The 20,178-nt window shown below is 49.9% G+C and overlaps 1 protein-coding gene and 1 pseudogene across 2 annotated transcripts in view; one reads left to right on the forward strand and one right to left on the reverse strand.

Annotated features, from left to right (window-relative positions):
- Positions 1-7,151, reverse strand: part of LOC150010926 (glyceraldehyde-3-phosphate dehydrogenase-like) — a 56,953-nt pseudogene extending 49,802 nt beyond the window's left edge.
- The window catches only part of TCF20 (transcription factor 20), a 102,389-nt gene that overhangs the window by 41,559 nt on the left and 40,652 nt on the right, over positions 1-20,178 (forward strand). For both annotated transcript variants that reach the window (XM_090272315.1, XM_090272316.1), the window contains one exon: positions 7,422-13,127. In XM_090272315.1, coding sequence (XP_090128441.1) covers positions 7,458-13,127 — 5,670 coding nt within the window. In that variant the 5' untranslated portion in view covers positions 7,422-7,457. Of the gene's footprint in view, positions 1-7,421; positions 13,128-20,178 lie in introns of those variants that run through there.

Below are 20,178 nucleotides of genomic sequence, written 5' to 3' on the forward strand. Positions count from 1 at the left end.
GTTTATTGAGGGAAGATTTCCCGCCCCTCTGGTATGCCATATTGCAAGGAATAGAAGTCTCTCACCCCCTGAGTGATAATATTCTACTTTGAAATACCAGGAACGAGAGAGGAACTATATTAGTCAGGGTCCCCGTAGGAAACAGATGGCACACTCACACTGGGTAATTGGAGGAGCGTTTAATTGTATCACTCCGGGTTCATTCACGAAAAGGGAAGCTTTCCGTCCCGCTTAGGAAGAGTTTAGATAGAGGAATTAAGGGCTTACCCATCTTCTCTTTGCCAGTGCTAACCCAAAAGCATGCTGGAGAGCAGTTCTGGAAAGGCAGCTCCCAGCTTCTGGTCTGCAGAGGAGGGCTTAGAAAGAGGGCCATCGCAATGCTGCAGAGTTGGCCAGTGCAGCGCTGGGACTGTTTCTGAAGGGTGGGCAGGGTGCGGGGACACTGATGGAGAAAGGGGCGTCTCCTGGGCTAGCACTTGCAGGAGTTGTTGCTACCCAGAGGCCTGAGAGGCAAGCAAGCAGAGGACGCAGCTCCTGGAGCCTGGAGAAGAAGGTGGCTGTTCAGGCTGCCTCGCCGGAGCGTAGGCATCGGCAGCCTCAGTGGCTGCGGGGTAGGAGCTGTGAGAGGAGAGTCCTCCTTCTCCCTCTCCTCAAGCCTCTTGACAGTCTCTGTGGGTGCCCTCTCCCAGGGCACAGAATAGGATGGCAAAGGAGAGTGAGCAGAAAATGATGGGTTAAACCTGAAATGCATGAGGAAGCAGGTCCTTGAAAAGCCCTCTCGAGGAAACCGTCTCGAGGACAGTTTGGAGAACTTTGCGGAGAAAAGATGGATTGGTGAGTGGGATGATGTCAGACCTGTGAAGGAACAAGGACAAGGAAGCTGACGTTGGTTTCCTGTAGATGACGAGGCCCTTAGGACGACGAGCGCGCTGCAGGTGGGAAGCCATGGCTGCCGTGAGGCCAGCGTGTGGCCTCGGGGCCACTGAACGTTCAGGCACTGAGTTCTGGACCTCACTCACTAGCGCACCTCCAGACCTCCCTGAAACCATTCAGAATTTAGGACGACGGGAGAAGCTCAGAACGGGAAGGTCAGGGCGAGGAAGAGCTGGGAGGGAGGCGCGCTGGGAACCTCTTCTGCAGAGTGTGTGTGCAGGCTCCTTGTGGGCGCCCTCCTCCCCTTGGAGCGTCACGCTTTCTTACATGTGCCTGTGTTCATTCGGGCGCTTTCAGCGGGCTACAGCCGTCCCTCGCTGCGTCGCGGCTCCCTTACTGCGGCCTCACTGTCCGCGGGGTTTTGTAAAATATTATATTTAATTAATGATCGCGGATTTTTGCTATGTCGCGGGATTTTGCGGTACTGTATACGTATGTTAAAGTGACGTAGGTTTAAGGGTGTAGAATATGTTTAAGAACATAAGTAGTGTTTATGTAAGTGTGGAAAAGGTTAATAAGGGAGTGGGAAAGGTTAATAAGGGACTGGGAACGGTTTATAAGTGTGTGGGAAGGGTTTCTAAAGCCTTAAAATATATATAAATACTAAAATACATGTAAGGCTCCTACTTTGTGGACTCTCACCTACCGCGGGGGGCTCTAGAACGTAATACCGCGGTAAGTGAGGGAATACTGTACGGTGATGCTTTGCTTTTTAAATGATGGGATAGTATTGGAATGATCTTTGTGAGCTTACTTTATATGCTAATATTAAAGTGACAGTGATTCTGGGCTTGCTTTTTCAATTGCTGGTATCCTTGGTTTTCTAATTGCTTTACTTGAGACTCCTAAAAAAGGGACTTACATCCACTTTCTGGTGTAGATACTCCGTGTACACTAAGAATATTTAGCTTGACTGGTACTCTGCAGGAGGTGTTTGGCCATGAATTTTTTTCCATCTAGTACAGCGATTTCCAACCAGTGTGCCACAAGAATTTTTAATTTTTTTTAAATTTATTGATTTCAGAGAGAGGGGAAGAGGGTGAGAGAGAGAAACATAGATTTGTTGTTATTCTTACTGATGCACCGTTCAGTGGTTGGTCCTTGTAAGTATCCTGACTATCAGACCCACAACTTGGCATGTCAGGATGGCACTCCAACAACTGGGAGCTACCACCTGGCTAGGGCCAGAATTTTCTAAATTTATTTTTTATTGTTTTTTTTTTATTGTTTTTCTATTACAATTGTCCCACTTTTCCCCTCATTGCTAACCCCCCACCTAGCCCAGCGCTTCTCCCACGGTCCATCCCGACCCTGTTGTCCATGTTCATGGGTTATTTATATTAGTTCCTTTGCTAAACCCTTCCCCTACTTACCCCTTACCCTCCCTCCCCCTCCCCCTTCCCCCCAATAAGTTACCCTGTTCCTTGTTCAGTTTTGTTCATTTGTTTGTGTTGCTCATTAGTCTCCTGTATTAGGTGATGGGCAAGAATTTTTAAAACATGCCATACCTATTCAGTCAGGGGCATTGACCTCTTTTCCCTTAGATTGTCAAATTAAAAAGTGAGCCCTGCCCTGGCTGGTGCGGCTCAGTGGATTGAGCACCGGCCTGCAAACCAAAGGTTACGCTGGTTCAATTCCCGGTCAGGGCCCAGGCCTGGGTTGCAGGCCAGGTCCCCAGTTGGGGGCGTGCAAGAGGCAACGTATGGATGTTTCTCTCACACATGTTTCTCTCCCTCTGTTTCTCCCTCACTCCCAGTCCTTCTAAAACGTTAAAAAAAAAAAAACAAACAAACCTTTAAAACCTTAAAAAAAAAAAAAGGCGCCATTGTAGCCCAGTGGGTTGGGCATTGTCCCACAAACTAAAAGGTCTCCAGTTCATTTCCTAGTCAGGGCACATGCCTGGGTTGGGGGCCAGGTCCCTGGTTGGGGGCATGCGAGAGGCAGCCAGCTGATCAATATTTCTCTCACACATCAGTGTTTCTCTCCCTCTTTCTCCCTTTCCCCTCTCTCTAAAAATAAATAAATAAAATCTTCCCACTGAACAAATAAGTAAATAAATAATGACAGTAGCCAACAGAGCAATAGTTGTTTGGTGTGGATGAATCAAAATTATACCTATTTTTTTGTTAGATCAGCAAAAAATATATTTTTTTGGTGTGCTGCAGAATTTCAGTAATTAGTTTTTGTGTGCTATGAGATGAAAAAGGTTGAGAATCGCTTATCTAGTCCATAAACCAGAACTCTGACAACAGAGGGAGAAGGGCTGAGAACAGACCTTCCAAGGAATTGGACCCAAATATTTCCCTCTCTGGAGCTTGGGTTTTCTCAGGAACCAGAGACCGCCTGGCGCGAGACATGCTGAGGCTAAAGTTAGTGGCCCTTAGCTCTTAGGGCTCCTGCTAAGGAAAAGTTTGGAGCAAGTGACATTGTTTATACACTTGGATTTTTCAGAAGCCTAATTTTGTTTAGAGAAGGATTAATTAAACAACGTGTATTTATGGGGCAATTCTCTCTCTAGGAAGCTTTTCATTAAACTGCCAGATTTGGTCTTTTTGTTGGATGCAACCCATGTGGAGAAGGTCACTGGCACTGAGAGCTAGAGCAGAGACATGCTGCAGATGGGGCAGAATTGTTCCTGACAGTCCCAGAAGTAAGGGGGGGGGGGGTCCTTGTGAGAGGGAGGAGGAGAGAGGTTATTGGTGGCCACCCGCTTTCAAGGCCAGCCTCTGACAGGACAAGGGCCAGCTGTCCCTGACTGTCAGACCCACTGGATTCTGTCCTGTTAGGATCGTGGCCTCTGAGGAGGCAGACTGCTGCTCAAGAGCCTTTGAACCCTGTGCCTGGGTCTGCTCAGCTGCGAAGTGAGGATATTCGTGTCAGCGCATGAATGGTTAGTGTGTGAAATCCAGCACTACAGGAAGCACTGCGGTAACTCCTGTCTGTTGAAACACAGAAGAGTGTTGCAGAGGCATTTTGAAGAGGATGAGAAGCAGTTTCCTTTAGAGTCTGAGGTTATTTGAATGTTTAAAGGTGACTTTGGGTCACGTGATTATATATCAAACGTAATACCAAAGTAGTAGCCCCTTGTCTCGCTATTTCAGAGCTAAGATATTTCAGGAATAAGTATGTCAGGCTTCTAGGGTTTGGAGCTACTGACCCTCTTCAGCCCTGCTCCGTGTTTACTTTCTGAAGTCTCCTTGTGCCTCTTATTTGGATTCAAGTCGGGGGTGGGCGTTCCCCTTGAAACTGGACCTGGAGAAATTTGACAGGCAGGGTCTTCAGCATCTTTAGCTCTGCTTTTAGACTGATGATGTTCTTTTTATATTAAGTTCTAGCCTAGTTCTCCAAGCCCTAGTTCTTGTACCATTTACGGGTTCACAGAAGGCCTACCATGTGCTCCATACTGTTTCAGTGGCAGGAGGATTGCAGCAAGGCTCAAAGTCTGCCCTTTTAAGAAATTTATACTCTAGTGGAAAAGAGAGAGACAGTGCGCAGGTACCGTATTCGTGCCTGCTGGGCATAAGTCCCGAGGAAGGAGTGAGGTGGGGGAGGAGTTCGGGAGAGCCCCCATGAAGCTGTTTTTAATAGAATGGCTAGGGAAGGCCTTACTGAACAGGTGACATTTGCCCAGAGACTGGAAGGAAGGAAGAGAGACAGACTGTGGCTATGCAGAGCAGTGCAGGCAAGAGCAGAGTTCCGAGACAGAAATAGCAGTGGCCCATCCGAGGAGCCAGGAGACAGCAGGAGAAGAGATCAGAGCTGGGTAGGTGAAGAGGTCACAGGTAATGGGGTCAGAGAGGAGCCTCCCAGCCCAGCCCCCCTTGGAATGCGGTGGGAGCCACTGCAGGGCTCAGACGGAAGAATCCAACTTACCTTTTAAAAGTGTTACTAACTTTTCCTGCCAATAACTCCATTTTCAGCTCCCCCAAGAGGAAACTAAGAAACTAGCTTCATAAGCCATAGTAGGAAAACTGTGTCCTAACTTAAGTGTTTCATAACTTTTAAAAATAATCCATATTAAAGTCATTTGGAGCAGTCTGGCCTTGTCTTATTCATCTCTGACTGAGAGGAGACCAGCCAGGCAAAAGACAAAATAGAATCATTCTTGATTAACTGTTGAAAAGGAGCTTTGCATTGTGTGCTGATTACATCAGCAAAGGTGGTGCGAGTGTCAGCCCAGTCAGGTGACTTAAGGAGGAGTCTGGTCCTAGGCCTGATGAGTCTTGTCTTCCTCTGTCTTGCTGACTGACCTCCAAAGTGACGGTTCTAATCCCCTCCCTCGTAGGAATCACCAGCGATGACTCTCTGAGTACTAGATTGCCAAATAAAAAGCTCCGTGGGGTCCGAGGTGCTGGAACTTCTTGCAAACCTCCAGAAAGAATCTGCAAGAATAGTCGCTGCTCTCTGGCTTATGCTGCCCAGCTCTTTGTGCCTGGGCGTTGATGGATGGTGAGAGGGGCTCGGGCACAATTATGTGTCAGGGAAAGGTTAACCCTTCAGTGTGTGTGGCGTCTGCAGTAAGAGTCCACGCGGTGATAAGAGCCGTGTCAGCAGTCAGCGCAGGTAGCTGGTAATTACGGTAAACCTGCAAGAACATGCATTTGGATATAAGGGACTGAATTCTGTTCTCGGCCAGTCCATTCCTCAAATTCAGGGAGGGGGCAGCCTTTGGAGTGGCTGCGTCATCATCATTTGACTCTTGGTTCAGTGACCAGTCTAATAACATGAAAGCAAATAGATGAAGGTGTTTTTCTCATCTCTCCCCCGCCATACCTGGGAAATATTTTAAAATTGCTGTTTTTTTTTTTTTAAATTGAGAGTAACAGCATAGTCCTCTATTTTTACCCAGTTGAGTTGGAGGGTAGTGCCCACTTATCTAATAATGAAGTTTTTATTGTATTGAATGTTTTTACCCAGAGTGTTTTTTTCATACTACCATAGACTCCTGCCTCTCTCTTTTGGGGGGCGGAGGGGTACAATGAACTGTATTGATGGTACATGACAAGATAGGGCTTCCTAAGCCCCTACCCTTCTTCAGGGGGTCTAGGATGGAAACTCTGGAGATCAGAAGATTCTCAGTGTGTTGGGGGATCAATCTGGGGCAAGGACTCCCCAGCAGCTGAGGGCCTCTCTTCCTCTCACTGGGGCTGGTGATCCAGGGGGCTCTTACTCCTGAGGCCATATGGACCATAAGGTCCACCCCCCTGTTGCTGTAGCCAAATTCATCGTCATACCAGGAAATGAGCTTGACAAAGTGGTCACTGAGGGCAGTGCCTGCCCCAGCATCGAAGGTGGAGGAGTGGGTAACTGTTCAAGTCACGGGAGACAGCCTGGCCCTCAGTATATCCCAGGATGCCCTTGTGGGTGCCCTCTGATGCCTGCCTCACTTCCTTCTTTTTTTTTGTATTTTTTCCATTACCGTTTATCCCCCTACACCCTCTCCCACCTCCGCCCACCCCTCTCCCACAAAATCACCACACCGTTGTTTGTGTCCACTACCTTCTTGATGTCATCATATTTGGCAGCTTTCTCCAGGCAGCAGGTCAGGTCCAAAACCAACACATTGTGGGTGGGGACACCGAAGGCCGTGCCAGTGAGCTTCCCATTCAGCTCAGGGACGGCCTTGCCCTCAGTCTGGGCAGCCCCTCAGCCATCACGCCACTGCTTCCCAGAGGGGCATCCACGGTCTTCTGGGTGGCAGTGATGACATGGACTGTGGTCATGAGTCCCTCCACAGAGTCCTGGATGACCTTGGCCAGATGCTTGGTGGTGCAGAAGCATTATGTCAGTCTTGAGGGAGTTGTCATGCTTGTCATGGTTCCTGCCCATCACAGACATGGGGGCATCCAAAGAAGGGGCAGAGATGATGACCCCCTTGGCTCCACCCTTCACATGAGCCCCAGCTTCTCCAAGGTAGTGCAGACACCAGTGGGCTCCACAGCATATTCAGCACCAGCATCTCCCCGTTTGATGCTGGCCTGATCTCACTCCTGGGAGATGGATGTGGACTTTCCATTGATGGCAAGTTTTCTGTTCTCAGCCTTGACAGTGCCTTTGAACTTGCCATGAGTAAAATCATACTGGAACATGTAGACCATGTAGCTGAGGTCAATGAAGGGGTTATTGCTGAAGACAGTATCCATTTTGCCAGAGTTAAAAGCAGCTCTGGTGACCAGGCGCTCAACACGGCCAAATCCGTTCCCTCTGACCTTCATCATCGTGTTTCGGGGTTACAGCTGGCACTGCTCCAGAAGACATGGCTCTCTGTCAAACAGGAGGAGCAGAGAGCTCTGCCTCACTCTTCAGGCCATTCCTCTGTGTATTCACGTTTCTAGAAATGGATACAATAAGAAATAAAAGGAGATGAAATTCACACTAGTCAGTTTCATCTGGGCATCTGAATTATCCTATCTCCTCCATCATCTAGACTTGATTATGTTTGCACCGGGGAGGCGCGTGTCTTATATTTTCTTTTCTTCCATTTCCAGGAGGGCTGTTGGCCCGCTGCTGTGCTGCTGAACAGTATGCAGTCCTTTCGGGAGCAAAGCAGTTACCACGGAAACCAGCAGAGCTACCCACAGGACGTACACAGCTCATCCCGGCTAGAAGATTTCAGCCCTCGCCAGGCCCAGATGTTCCAGAGTTTTGGGGGTGCAGGTGGCAGTGCTGGCGGCAGTGGTGGCAGCAGTGGGGGAGGACGACGAGGGGCGGCAGCAGCTGCCACAGCGATGGCTAGTGAGGCCTCCGGCCATCAAGGCTACCAGGGTTTCAGGAAGGAGGCTGGAGACTTCTACTACATGGCAGGCAACAAAGATCCCGTGGCGACAGGCACCCCGCAGCCTCCTCAGCGAAGGCCTTCCGGGCCTGTGCAGAGCTATGGACCCCCCCAGGGCAGCAGCTTCGGCAATCAGTATGGGAGTGAGGGTCACGTGGGCCAGTTTCAAGCACAACACTCTGGCCTTGGTGGTGTATCTCATTATCAGCAGGACTACTCGGGGCCTTTCTCCCCGGGGAGTGCTCAGTACCAGCAGCAGGCTTCCAGCCAGCAGCAGCAGCAGCAAGTCCAGCAGCTGCGACAACAGCTTTACCAGTCCCATCAGCCTCTGCCACAAGCCACTGGCCAGCCAGCCTCCGGTTCATCCCATCTGCAGCCGATGCAGCGGCCCTCAACTCTGCCATCCTCTGCCGCTGGTTACCAGTTACGAGTAGGTCAGTTTGGCCAGCACTACCAGTCTTCTGCTGCCTCTTCCTCCTCTTCCTCCTTCCCATCACCACAGCGTTTCAGCCAGTCTGGGCAGAGCTATGATGGCAGTTACAGTGTGAATGCTGGGTCCCAGTATGAAGGGCATAACGTGGGCTCTAACGCGCAGGCTTATGGAACACAGTCAAATTACAGCTATCAGCCGCAATCTATGAAAAATTTTGAACAGGCAAAGGTTCCACAAGGGACCCAGCAGGGGCAGCCGCAGCCACAGCCACAGCCGCAGCAGCAGCAACAGCAGCCGCACGCCCCGCAGCACGTGATGCAGTACGCCAACCCGGCCGCCAAGCTGCCCCTGCAGAGCCCGGCGGGCCAGTACAGCCAGCCCGAGGTCCCCGTGCGGTCTCCCATGCAGTTCCACCAGAACTTCAGCCCCATTTCTAACCCTTCCCCAGCTGCCTCTGTGGTTCAGTCTCCAAGCTGTAGCTCCACCCCGTCTCCTCTAATGCAGAGCGGGGAGAACCTCCAGTGTGGGCAAGGCAGTGTGCCCATGGGTTCCAGAAACAGAATCTTACAGTTAATGCCTCAGCTTAGCCCAACCCCGTCAATGATGCCCAGCCCTAACTCCCACGCCGCAGGCTTCAAAGGGTTCGGACTAGAAGGAGCGCCGGAAAAGCGGCTGACAGACCCTGGGCTGAGTAGTCTGAGTGCCCTGAGTACCCAAGTGGCCAACCTTCCTAATACTGTTCAGCACATGCTGCTTTCTGATGCCCTGACACCTCAGAAGAAGACCTCCAAGAGGCCCTCCTCCTCTTCTAAGAAAGCAGACAGCTGCACAAACTCCGAAGGCTCCTCCCAGCCTGAAGAACAGCTGAAGTCCCCTCTGGCAGAGTCGCTGGATGGAGGCTGCTCCAGCAGTTCTGAGGATCAAGGCGAGAGAGTGAGGCAGCTGAGTGGCCAGAGCACCAGCTCCGACACCACCTACAAGGGTGGGGCCTCAGAGAAAGCCGGCTCCTCCCCACCACAGGGCGCTCAGAATGAAGCCCCCAGACTCAGTGCCAGTCCTGCAGCCAGAGAGGAGGCGGCCTCGCCAGGTGCTAAGGACACGCCATCATCATCTGAGGACAACCCGAAAGTCAATGAGAAGACCGTTGGAGTGATTGTTTCCCGGGAAGCCATGGCAACTCGGGCAGAAAAGCCTGGTGGACAAGATAAAGGCTCCCAGGAGGATGATCCTGTAGCCACTCAAAGGCCACCCAGCACTGGTGGGGCCAAGGACAGCGGTCACACATCACTTGCACAGCCAGAACCTCCAGGAGGAGCGGGGAAAGGAAGCAAGAGCGGCGATAATAACTCCAACCACAACGGGGAGGGCAACGGCCAGAGCGGGCACACTGCGGGGGGCCCCGGCTTCATAGGCAGAACTGAGCCGAGTAAGTCTCCTGGAAGCCTGCGCTACAGCTACAAGGACAGCTTCGGGTCAGCCGTGCCGAGAAGTGTCGGTGGCTTTCCCCAGTACCCTACAGGACAAGATAAGGGGGATTTCACTGGCCACGGGGAGCGGAAGGCTAGAAATGAGAAGTTCCCCAGCCTCCTGCAGGAAGTACTTCAGGGTTACCACCACCACCCGGACAGGAGATACTCTAGGAGTGCTCAGGAGCATCAGGGCATGGCTGGTGGCCTAGAAGGAACCACGAGGCCTAATGTCTTAATTAGTCAAACCAATGAATTAGCTAGCAGGGGCCTTTTGAACAAAAGCATTGGGTCCCTATTAGAAAACCCCCACTGGGGCCCCTGGGAGAGGAAATCTGGCAGCACGGCATCCGAAATGAAACAGATCAATTTGGCCGACTATCCAATTCCCAGAAAGTTTGAAATAGAGCCTCAGTCATCAGCCCATGAGCCCGGGGGTTCCCTTTCTGAAAGAAGATCAGTGATCTGTGACATTTCTCCACTAAGACAGATTGTCAGGGACCCAGGGGCCCACTCACTAGGACACATGGGTGCTGACACCAGACTTGGGAGGAATGAACGTCTCAATCCAAGTTTAAGTCAGTCGGTCATTCTTCCAGGTGGCTTGGTGTCTATGGAAACAAAACTGAAGTCCCAGAGCGGGCAGATAAAAGAGGAAGACTTCGAGCAATCTAAATCCCAAGCTAGTTTCAGCAACAAGAAATCTGGAGACCACTGCCACCCTGCCAGCATCAAGCACGAGTCTTACCGAGGCAATGCCAGCCCTGGAGCCGCTGCCCACGACTCCATCTCAGACTATGGCCCTCAAGACAGCAGACCTATGCCGATGCGGCGGGTCCCTGGCAGAGTGGGTGGTCGGGAGGGCATGAGGGGTCGTTCCCCTTCTCAGTATCATGACTTTTCAGAAAAGTTGAAGATGTCTCCTGGGAGGAGCAGGGGCCCAGGGGGAGACCCTCATCACATGAACCCACACATGACCTTTGCAGAGAGGTCCAACAGGAGTTCATTACATGCTCCCTTTTCTCCCAACTCGGAAAGCCTGGCCTCCGCATATCACACAAATACTCGGGCTCATGCTTACGGGGACCCCAGTGCAGGTTTGAATTCTCAGCTCCATTACAAGAGACAGATGTACCAACAGCAGCAGGAGGAATATAAAGACTGGAGCAGCAGCTCTGCTCAGGGAGTGATCGCTGCGGCCCAGCACAGGCAGGAGGGGGCCCGGAAGAGCCCACGGCAGCAGCAGTTCCTGGACAGAGTGCGGAGCCCTCTGAAAAATGACAAGGATGGTATGATGTATGGCCCACCTATGGGGACTTACCATGACCCCAGTGGTCAGGAAAGTGGGCGCTGCCTCATGTCTGGTGATGGTCTGTCCAACAAAGGCATCGAACTGAAGCACGGCTCCCAGAAGTTACAAGAGTCTTGTTGGGATCTTTCTCGGCAGACTTCACCAGCCAAAAGCAGCGGCCCTCCGGGAATGTCCAATCAAAAAAGGTATGGCCCCCCCCATGAGGCCGACGGACATGGACTGGCCGAGTCTGCGCAGTCCTCCAAACCTGGCAGTGTTATGCTGAGGCTTCCTGGTCAAGAGGACCATTCTTCTCAAAACCCCCTAATCATGAGGAGGCGCGTCCGTTCTTTTATCTCTCCCATTCCCAGTAAGAGACAGTCACAAGATGCAAAGAACAGCAACACTGAAGATAAAGGACGCCTTCTGCACCCATCAAAAGAAAGTGCTGATAAAGCGTTCAATTCCTATGCCCATCTTTCTCACAGTCAGGACTTCAAGTCCATCCCTAAGAGGGAATCTGCCAAGGACCTTCCAAGTTCAGACAGTAGAAACTGCCCTGCTGTTACCCTCACAAGTCCTGCTAAGACCAAAATTCTGCCCCCACGCAAAGGACGGGGGTTGAAATTGGAAGCTATAGTTCAGAAGATCACGTCCCCAAATATTAGGAGGAGTGCATCCTCGAACAGTGCAGAGGCTGGGGGAGACACGGTCACTCTGGATGACATACTGTCTTTGAAGAGTTGCCCTCCCGAAGGTGGCAGTGCTGCTGCTCAGGATGTTGAGTCGGAGAAGAGAAAAGGTGAGGTGATGTCGGACCTGGTCTGTCCAGCAAACCAGGAGCTGAACGTAGAAAAGCCTCTTGCAAGGTCTTCAGAGGAGTGGCGTGGCAGTGGGGACAACAAAGTGAAGATCGAGACACACGCAGACATGATCACTGCTGGAAAGGAACCCCCTGGTGCCATGACCTCAGCAACCTCACAGAAGCCTGGGAGTAACCAAGGGAGACCGGACGGTTCCTTGGGTGGGGCTGCACCTTTACTCTTTTCTGACTCAAAGAACATGCCTGCAGCAGGCGGTCCAGCTCCTGAGGCAAACCCTAAGGCTGAGGAGAAGGAGGCTGATACAGTGACCATTTCCCCCAAACAGGAGGGTTTCCCCCCAAAGGGATATTTCCCTTCAGGAAAGAAGAAGGGGAGACCCATTGGTAGTGTGAATAAGCAGAAGAAACAGCAGCAGCCTCCGCCCCCTCCCCCTCAGCCCCCCCACATACCAGAAGGTTCTGCAGATGGAGAACCAAAGCCAAAAAAGCAGAGGCAAAGGAGGGAGAGGAGGAAGCCCGGGGCCCAGCCGAGGAAGCGGAAAACCAAACAGGCGGTTCCCATCGTAGAACCCCAAGAACCTGAGATCAAACTAAAGTACGCCACCCAGCCGTTGGATAAAAGCGATGCCAAGAACAAGTCTTTTTTCCCTTACATCCACGTAGTAAATAAGTGTGAACTTGGAGCCGTGTGTACAATCATCAACGCTGAAGAAGAAGAACAGACCAAATTGGTGAGGGGTCGGAAGGGACAGAGGTCTCTGACCCCGCCACCCAGCAGCACCGAGAGCAAGGCGCTCCCAGCCTCGTCCTTCATGCTGCAGGGACCTGTGGTGACAGAGTCTTCTGTTATGGGGCACCTGGTTTGCTGTCTGTGCGGCAAGTGGGCCAGTTACCGGAACATGGGTGACCTCTTTGGACCCTTTTATCCCCAAGATTATGCAGCCACTCTCCCGAAGAACCCGCCTCCTAAGAGGGCCACAGAAATGCAGAGCAAAGTTAAGGTACGGCACAAAAGCGCTTCCAACGGCTCCAAGACGGACACTGAGGAGGAGGAGGAGGAGCAGCAGCAGCAGAAGGAGCAGAGGAGCCTGGCCGCCCACCCCAGGTTTAAGCGGCGACACCGCTCAGAAGACTGTGGCGGAGGCCCTCGGTCCCTGGCCCGGGGGCTCCCCTGTAAAAAAGCAACCACGGAGGGCGGCAGTGAAAAGACTGTTTTGGACTCGAAGCCCCCCATGCCCACCACTTCAGAAGGTGGCCCCGAGCTGGAGTTACAAATCCCCGAACTACCTCTTGACAGCAATGAATTTTGGGTCCACGAGGGTTGTATTCTCTGGGCCAATGGAATCTACCTGGTCTGCGGCAGGCTCTACGGCCTGCAGGAGGCGCTGGAAATAGCCAGAGAGATGGTGAGTGCCCGCAGTCCCTGCCGGCCTGCTCTTTTATTCTTATTCTTAACATCACGAGGTAGTTCTTCCAGAGTAAAGCCCCGAGGTCCCCGTGGGGGGCAGAAACTAGCCATTTGGAAAATCTGTTTAATGTTTAATCTTATCAGAAATATCTGTCTGTAGGTTACAAAGTCGTGCTAGGGCGATGTAGCTTATTAAGACAGACATCGTTCTCCACCTCTCCTCAAGCCAGATTCCTGGCTCATTTCTCTTGCCAGGTTCCTGTTTCTAAACAATAAGCTGTTGCTGCTTTGTGTTATTTATTGATCCCTTTCTCCCCATTTTTCAATATCTGACTCTAATACTTATGAAGTATACTATGGTTGTATTTCCTTTCTTCTAAAACTTCTCATTTCTCTAGAATTATTAACTCATGTTATTATTTGCTTTTTATTTTTTGGGGGGGAGCACATCTTTCTAATTCAGACTTTGCAGTTGGGATATTTATCCTTCAGATCTGTTTCATAACTGTTGTGCTGGGGTGTTGGCCCCCTTCATTCACTGCTTCCCCTTCGTGAAGGCTCTGCCCTCAACCCTGGTGCCTCACCATTCTGAGGCTGGGCCCTCACTCAATGGCGTGTGTCATCCTTCAGCAGTTTCCTGAGAAAGGGTGCGTGGGGGTCTGTATGCTGAGGTTTTGTCTCCTGAAAGTGTCTTTACCCCAGTAACGTGTAATGGAAGGTGGGTCGGGTATAGCATTCTAGATTGGAAACCCTTTTCTCTCACTGTCCTGGTGTCAGGACTCCTGGCTGTGCTGTAGCTTCTTGGTTGCAGTTGAGAGGACCGGAGCTCTGACGTGCAGTCGGTACGGGTGTGTTTTGTCACCTTCCCGGGAAGGTTTGAGGGTCTTCTCGTGTTCCCGCAGGGCCTGGTATCTCAGAACGACAGGCCTTGAGGTCGGTCTTTCCCTCCCCTGTGCTGACTGCTCTGCCAGAGTTTGCCACCTGTCAGCTCCTCTTTCAGGTCAGGAAGTTTGTCATGTGGCACTTCCTGGGTAATTTCTTTCCCTCTGTTTTTCTCTGTTCTCTCTTTCTGGAATTCCTGTTCATTTGGTGTGTTGTACCTCCTGGGTGGCCCTCTGGCTTTATCTTCCCTCCTGTTCTGTGTTTCTCTCTCCCTCTGCCTTTTTGTCCTAACTTCTCCATCTTCTCCATGCTTTCAACTTTGTCACCTAACCTTTTCTGTGTTTACTTGTCTTTGTTTCTGATCTCATCAAGGGCTTTTCTTCTCTGAATATTCCTCAGGGGGGACAGTTACCTACTTGAATTGGATGGAGTTAGGGACCTAACTCTAACTCTTCTTACAAACTGAGTTAATCCTCTGGTATCAGCCCCCCTTGCCCCCCCCCCCCACCTTTCTGAGACACCGTGCCTTCCCAGGCCCTGGGCCACAGGGGCTTTCTCGCGGCTCCGCCACTGCACCCTTCCAGTCTGCTCCGTCCCTTACTCTTGGTTCTGTTTCCAGCTGCCGGAATCTGGACATGCCTTGCGTTACTTGTTCCTCTCCCATTCTTCATGTCGTCATGAATTTGTCTTACACGTTCATCCTGTTTTTGTGGGAGGGAAAGAGATGTGTAAATGTGTGTTTGGTCTGCGATATTGAATCAGATGAGAGTTTTTTTGTGTTAGTTTATATTTAGAACTTATAGTTGACAATTTTGCAAACAGTTTTCATAGTTAATAAGGATTTTCAGCCAGAATCATAGTACCCTTGGACCCTTTTTGCTGTCCTCTCCCTCCCCCTTACAGCTCTCACAAAATAATATATTTTGTCACTGCGTTATCCCCAGAATTTATAACAGTGTCTGGTAGAAAGGAAGTACTCAAACTATAGTCAAAAGTGTAATTAATGTGACATTGTATATGTATTTTAAAGGAGAACATTCTAATTGTCACCCAAGGGGTTGTCTTTCTGACTGAGACCTGGCCTGTCTTCTGTTTGCTTTCCTGTTCCCATCCTCGACATCACTCCCAAACCCCGGCTTTGAAGTGGGTTTACTTTTTAGGTACAGTAACATTTCAAAATGCAGAAGTCCTAAGGGGACAGAACATATAAGACCCTAAAGTACAAAATTCTTCAAAATAGTCCATTCTAAGCACTCAGTAACCCATTAATTATCATCTCGTCCCAGTGCACAGCCTGCTTGCCAGCTTCCTTCTCAAAAGTTAAAATATTTGGTGGGTCGATGTGTTTTGTGCATTTGCTACTTTTTGGTTTGTGTCCCTGTCCATCTACCAGTGTTTCCTTTATTTCAACACAGATTATTAATACATCTTTGAGTAATTTTTATCTGTAAACTTCTGAATATTCTGTAGCAGTAATTGGTAACCAGTAATCAGTAGACTAAATCCTGCCTAGCAAAGCCCTAGATTCTCTGTGTCAGCCCAAGTCCAGTTATGAAAGTAGAAGGTGCCGGACGATGATGCGACCATCCTGAGTCATAGTTCCCTTCGTCCCTGCAGGCCGGTGCACAGCCAGGCTGCACTTTTACACTCCCAGGCAGGCGTCCGTGTCTTCTTCATAAATGACAGTTTTAGTCTGTTACTTGTTGGCTTTGATCCTAAAATAAAACCTAGGATGTTATAATTGGAACATTTCACTGAATATGATAAATCAGTCTTTCTCTTTAACCCGTTCCCCCACAGCGTGTGTTGACTAAATGGTTAAAATAACATGAAACATTTTGTGTAGAGAACATTGAAAGTGATTTTTTGTTTTTTAAAATATTCATTGCAGCCTCAACTGTTTCGTAAGTGCTGCAAATTAATCATGTGCTCTAAGGGATAAAAAATTGGAACATTTCATTTAAAGATAGAAGGTGTAAAAACCCAGATGTTTTTGTTCCTACACCTCTACATACTACAGTCTCTAAACCTAGATTTTTGAGTTCTCTGACGACGTCATCAGGGCTGTAAATTTCACCATCTCCTTTAATAATACGTTTCAGAACACAAAATAGTTGACTTTTTTTTTTAATTGGTGTAATCACATGTAACATTGTATTACTTCTATGACCAAACTCAAATCTCATACCTGCAGCTTTAAGCTTATTTCCTTATATTGTACTCATCTACTCTGCCAGTGCTCTTTAAAAATGTTAACTTTCTAGCCCTGGCTGGTGTGGCTCAGTTAGCTGAGCATCACCTGTCCCACAAACCAAGAGGCTGCAGGTTCAGTTCCCAGTTGGGGCACATGCCTTGGTTACGGAATTGGTCTCGGGCCTTGATTCCTGGTCAGGGTGTGTGTATGGAAGGCACCCAGTGGATGTCTCTCTCCGTCTTCCTCCCTTCTTGTCTCGCTAAAAATAATAATAATAAGTAAGAGAAAAATACTAACTTTCTCCTTCCTCAATTCTGTTTTACACCCTCTTGTAGAGTGGAATGCTAGCCCTGGATGTTGAGTGTTTCAAAGGACCAGCACATTTGTTTCGTTCTCACAAGCCGCCCAGTAAGAGAGGCAGGGAGAGCATCCCAGTCCATCAGGGACACACGCACAGGCCTAGCGATGTGTCAACTGTAAAAATGATTTCAAAAGTTATGCTTCTTGGCTCTTTGAGCTGATGTTCCACTATGACTACAAGATCCTTTTCTGTTTTGCCTAGCTTTTATTCTTTTGTTAATGTACTCAAGAACAAATTAAAATTACAGTTATACTTTGCCTTCTTTTATTTAATTTGATTGATGGTGTTGCAATTTGTCAAGGTCACTTTGAGTACTTTTATCTTAGGTTTTAGCAGATGCATTCAATTTTGGTCTGCTTAATAAATATGCTCTCAATCCTGTCATGTTGAGATAAGGCCACATATATTTTATTAGAGATCCATTTTGGCCTATGTATCTATCAGGTGTTTGACAAGCATGATATTATAATAAAATAATACAAAGTCCTCAGGAGACACTTGCTCCTCTCCCCGTAAGCATCACACTACTCTGAAGAGAGCTGAAAACCAGAGCACCCTTACACAGACGCCTGCACCCCTTCCTTGTCTGGGTGTGGGACTTAATCCGTTCATTTCTGCGCAGTCCTCTTTAGTTTTGTCTAACTTTGACCTCCCCGTACTTAGCGTGGGGTAATTGTGTATGTGGGTCCACAGCGACCTCTGGCACGGATGTCGTGACAGTTCATTGCTTCTTAATAAGCATACATGTGACTTGGTACGTAAAAATCACCTTTGATGCATTCAGGAATGCGGAGGCCTTCCTACAGGCTGTGGCAGCAGACAGGGTTCTGGTGACCGTGGGTCTGCTGTGTCCCTTGACAGCACAGCCCAGCTTTGCGCTGTGCTTGGGAGAGCTGCCTGCACTTGCTCTGGTCCCCTCCGTGAAATGTGCCCCCCCCCCCCCCCCCGGCTGACCATGCCCCTTCTAAAGAGATTAACAGCCGCCAGGGAGAAATTTTCATCTTTTCTTTACCACACAGTGTGTGTTAAAGAACTGGTTTTAGGTTAATTTGGGGGGGGGGGGGATCAATATATTACAAATTATATTTAAAGTTTATATTTAATACAAATTTAAATAATAGAAAAAGTTTATCTCCCCCAGGCTAACATCCTCCTTGGTTTACTTCAAACGATGACAAAAACATGCTTTAGCAAGTGTAAGGCATTGATACATTGATCGCATTATAAAAACGTGACTGCATGTGAAAATGACAAGAACAGTTCAGTTCCTCTCTCTGGCTGGCTGTCAAATAAAGGATTTATCCTAGATGCTCCATGAATCCCATCTACGTTCTCCTTAAATTAGTAGCGCCTAGCAAGGCTACTACCAGCCCAGGTCCCGTTTTCAACTCCAGGGCCTCCCCACCCCCACATGCCCCACAATGACCCCCGGGGCCCCCTCTGCCCTTGCCCTCCCTCTCACTCCCCACACTCTTGGCTCCCCTCTCCTGCTGCCTGACCCGCCCTCCCTCCCAGCCCCAGCCTCTGTCCCCAGCAGTGGCTTGGTCTTTGTTGTCGGAGCTCACACTTCCCGCACAGCCTGTCTGCAGAGCACAGCAAGGTTCCCAGCCTGTTCCCCTCTCTATTCCTGTGACTTTCAGGTAGAGCAGAGAGCTGTGAAATTATCTTACTACCTGTCTCTTCCCTTTTATCACTATGCAGTGACCTTGAGACTAAACTTGCAGAGAAAGGGTTAGTTTTCTTGCAGGATTTGGCTTTTCTAAATTCTGAGGAATCTCAGGTGAAATTTGCAGTTTTGAATTTTATTGTTTATATTATCTTACAGAATAAATGGTGACAAGTTGGAAGACTTAATTCTCCTACAGTCCGTTTTCCTTATTTCATTCAGGGGTGGAGAGATGAGGGAAGTGCTGCACCCAATTTTAAAGTAGAACCTAGGAGGGGTAGACTATTCTTTGAAAATGCCGAAGGACTGTGACCAAGAATATTAACAGGTCACTGTATATTAGGCCAAATAATTCGTTCCTGTCATGTATGCTAGTTATTGCTAATAGGTTAAAAGAGCCAACATGGTCAAAGTGTGTATTCATTTCAATTCAATAAATATCTGAGTCCTTGCTAGAACACCAATAAAAAATCTGAAGTTAGCGTGCTGCGAGGGGCCTTTGCTCCTGCCGCGGGGAGGAGCCCTGTCCTGGACTTTGTCAGGAAGCTCTGTGGGCTTCCTGCAGAAAGCAGGCCTTGCCCCCCGCAGTTCCCGCACAGGGCCTGGAGTTTTCCAGAAGGTACAGCTTCCATTATCCAATTCCCAAGCCCCAGCTAAGGCCAGTTTTGCAGGACCCTGAAGGCTGGCAGCTGCAGAACAATGTCTTCCCACCTTTCCATTTATTGGGAAAAAGTCTGATAAGGGAAAATCTCGTCAGCTTAGTAGTTGCCCTCTGAGATTCTGAGCTTTCTGCCTCTGCCATCCTGCTCGGCAGCTGCGCGCCACAGGATGGCCCTGGAGCCACGTCGCCTCCTTTGACTTGCTGGCTGGTCACTTGCTCGAGTCGCATCACCTCTGTCCTCCTCCTTCCTTGTCTGTGAAATATGGAAACTAACACATCGACTGGAAAGAAGGCTGTTGTGAGCATTAAGTGAGCCCCCCTTTGGGAAGTGCGGAGAGAAGCGTCCGGCGAGGACTGTGGCGTGGTGTCTGCCCTGGCGCGCTGTCCTCGCCGGCGGCTGTGGTGAGGCTGTGTTCCTGCCCTGAAGCCACTGTGTCCTTGCACTCTGCACTGCAGTGGTTCTCCCAGGAGGGTCCAGAGCTCCCTGCTTGGAGAGGAGGGCTGCTCTGCAGTGAAACAAACGTTTCCTCCTCGTTTTCGCTCTTACAGGTGTGAGAAGCGCTCACGATAAAACACAGGGACACGGGACGTCAGCAGCAGAGCAGGGCGCTTGTGTATTTCACGGGTCTGCAGAGCCGGGCACAGCCAGCCACAGGCAAGAGCGCACCAAGCAGACAAAGTCAACTGGTTTTATACTAACGCGATTAGCACCCCCTCCCCTCTCCTTCTCCCCAGTTTCTCCATTACTGGTTAATCCAGGTTCCCAGTCTAGCATGATTAACTACTTAACTCAGGGTGTGATTAACTAAGGGTAATCTAGTTAGAGGTCTCGTCGGCAGCCGTCCGTCTCGAGAGACGATGGCGTAGCTTCCTGAGAGTCTATCTGCACCGCCGAGAATGGCTGTGCAGTCCGACTCGGGAGTGACAATCCCTGCCGCACTTGGTACAGGTGAAGGCAGATGGCCGTTGTTGCTGCTGTTGACGCTGCTTCCGCCTCGATCTTTTCGGGACCGCCTCCTCGTTGCGCGCAGCCTCTGCGCGTGACGTACCTTGCCTGACCGCGAGCCTCCAGGCTAGGCGGTCGTCTGCTTGAACTTCCCATGTGTTGAGATTGATGGAGCATTGTGTCATGTCCTTTTTGCAGATGTCTTTGAACCGCAGTTTTGGGCGCCCTGTCATCCTCTGGCCTTCTGCTAGCTCGCCGTAGAGGAGGTCTTTGGGGATACGGCCTGCATCCATTCTTTTGACATGGCCGAGCCACCTGAGGCGTCTCTCGCTAAGAACT

The sequence above is a fragment of the Furipterus horrens genome, unplaced genomic scaffold, assembly GCF_987537825.1.
Source record: "Furipterus horrens unplaced genomic scaffold, mFurHor1.1.pri manual_scaffold_4, whole genome shotgun sequence".
NCBI lineage: Eukaryota > Metazoa > Chordata > Mammalia > Chiroptera > Furipteridae > Furipterus > Furipterus horrens.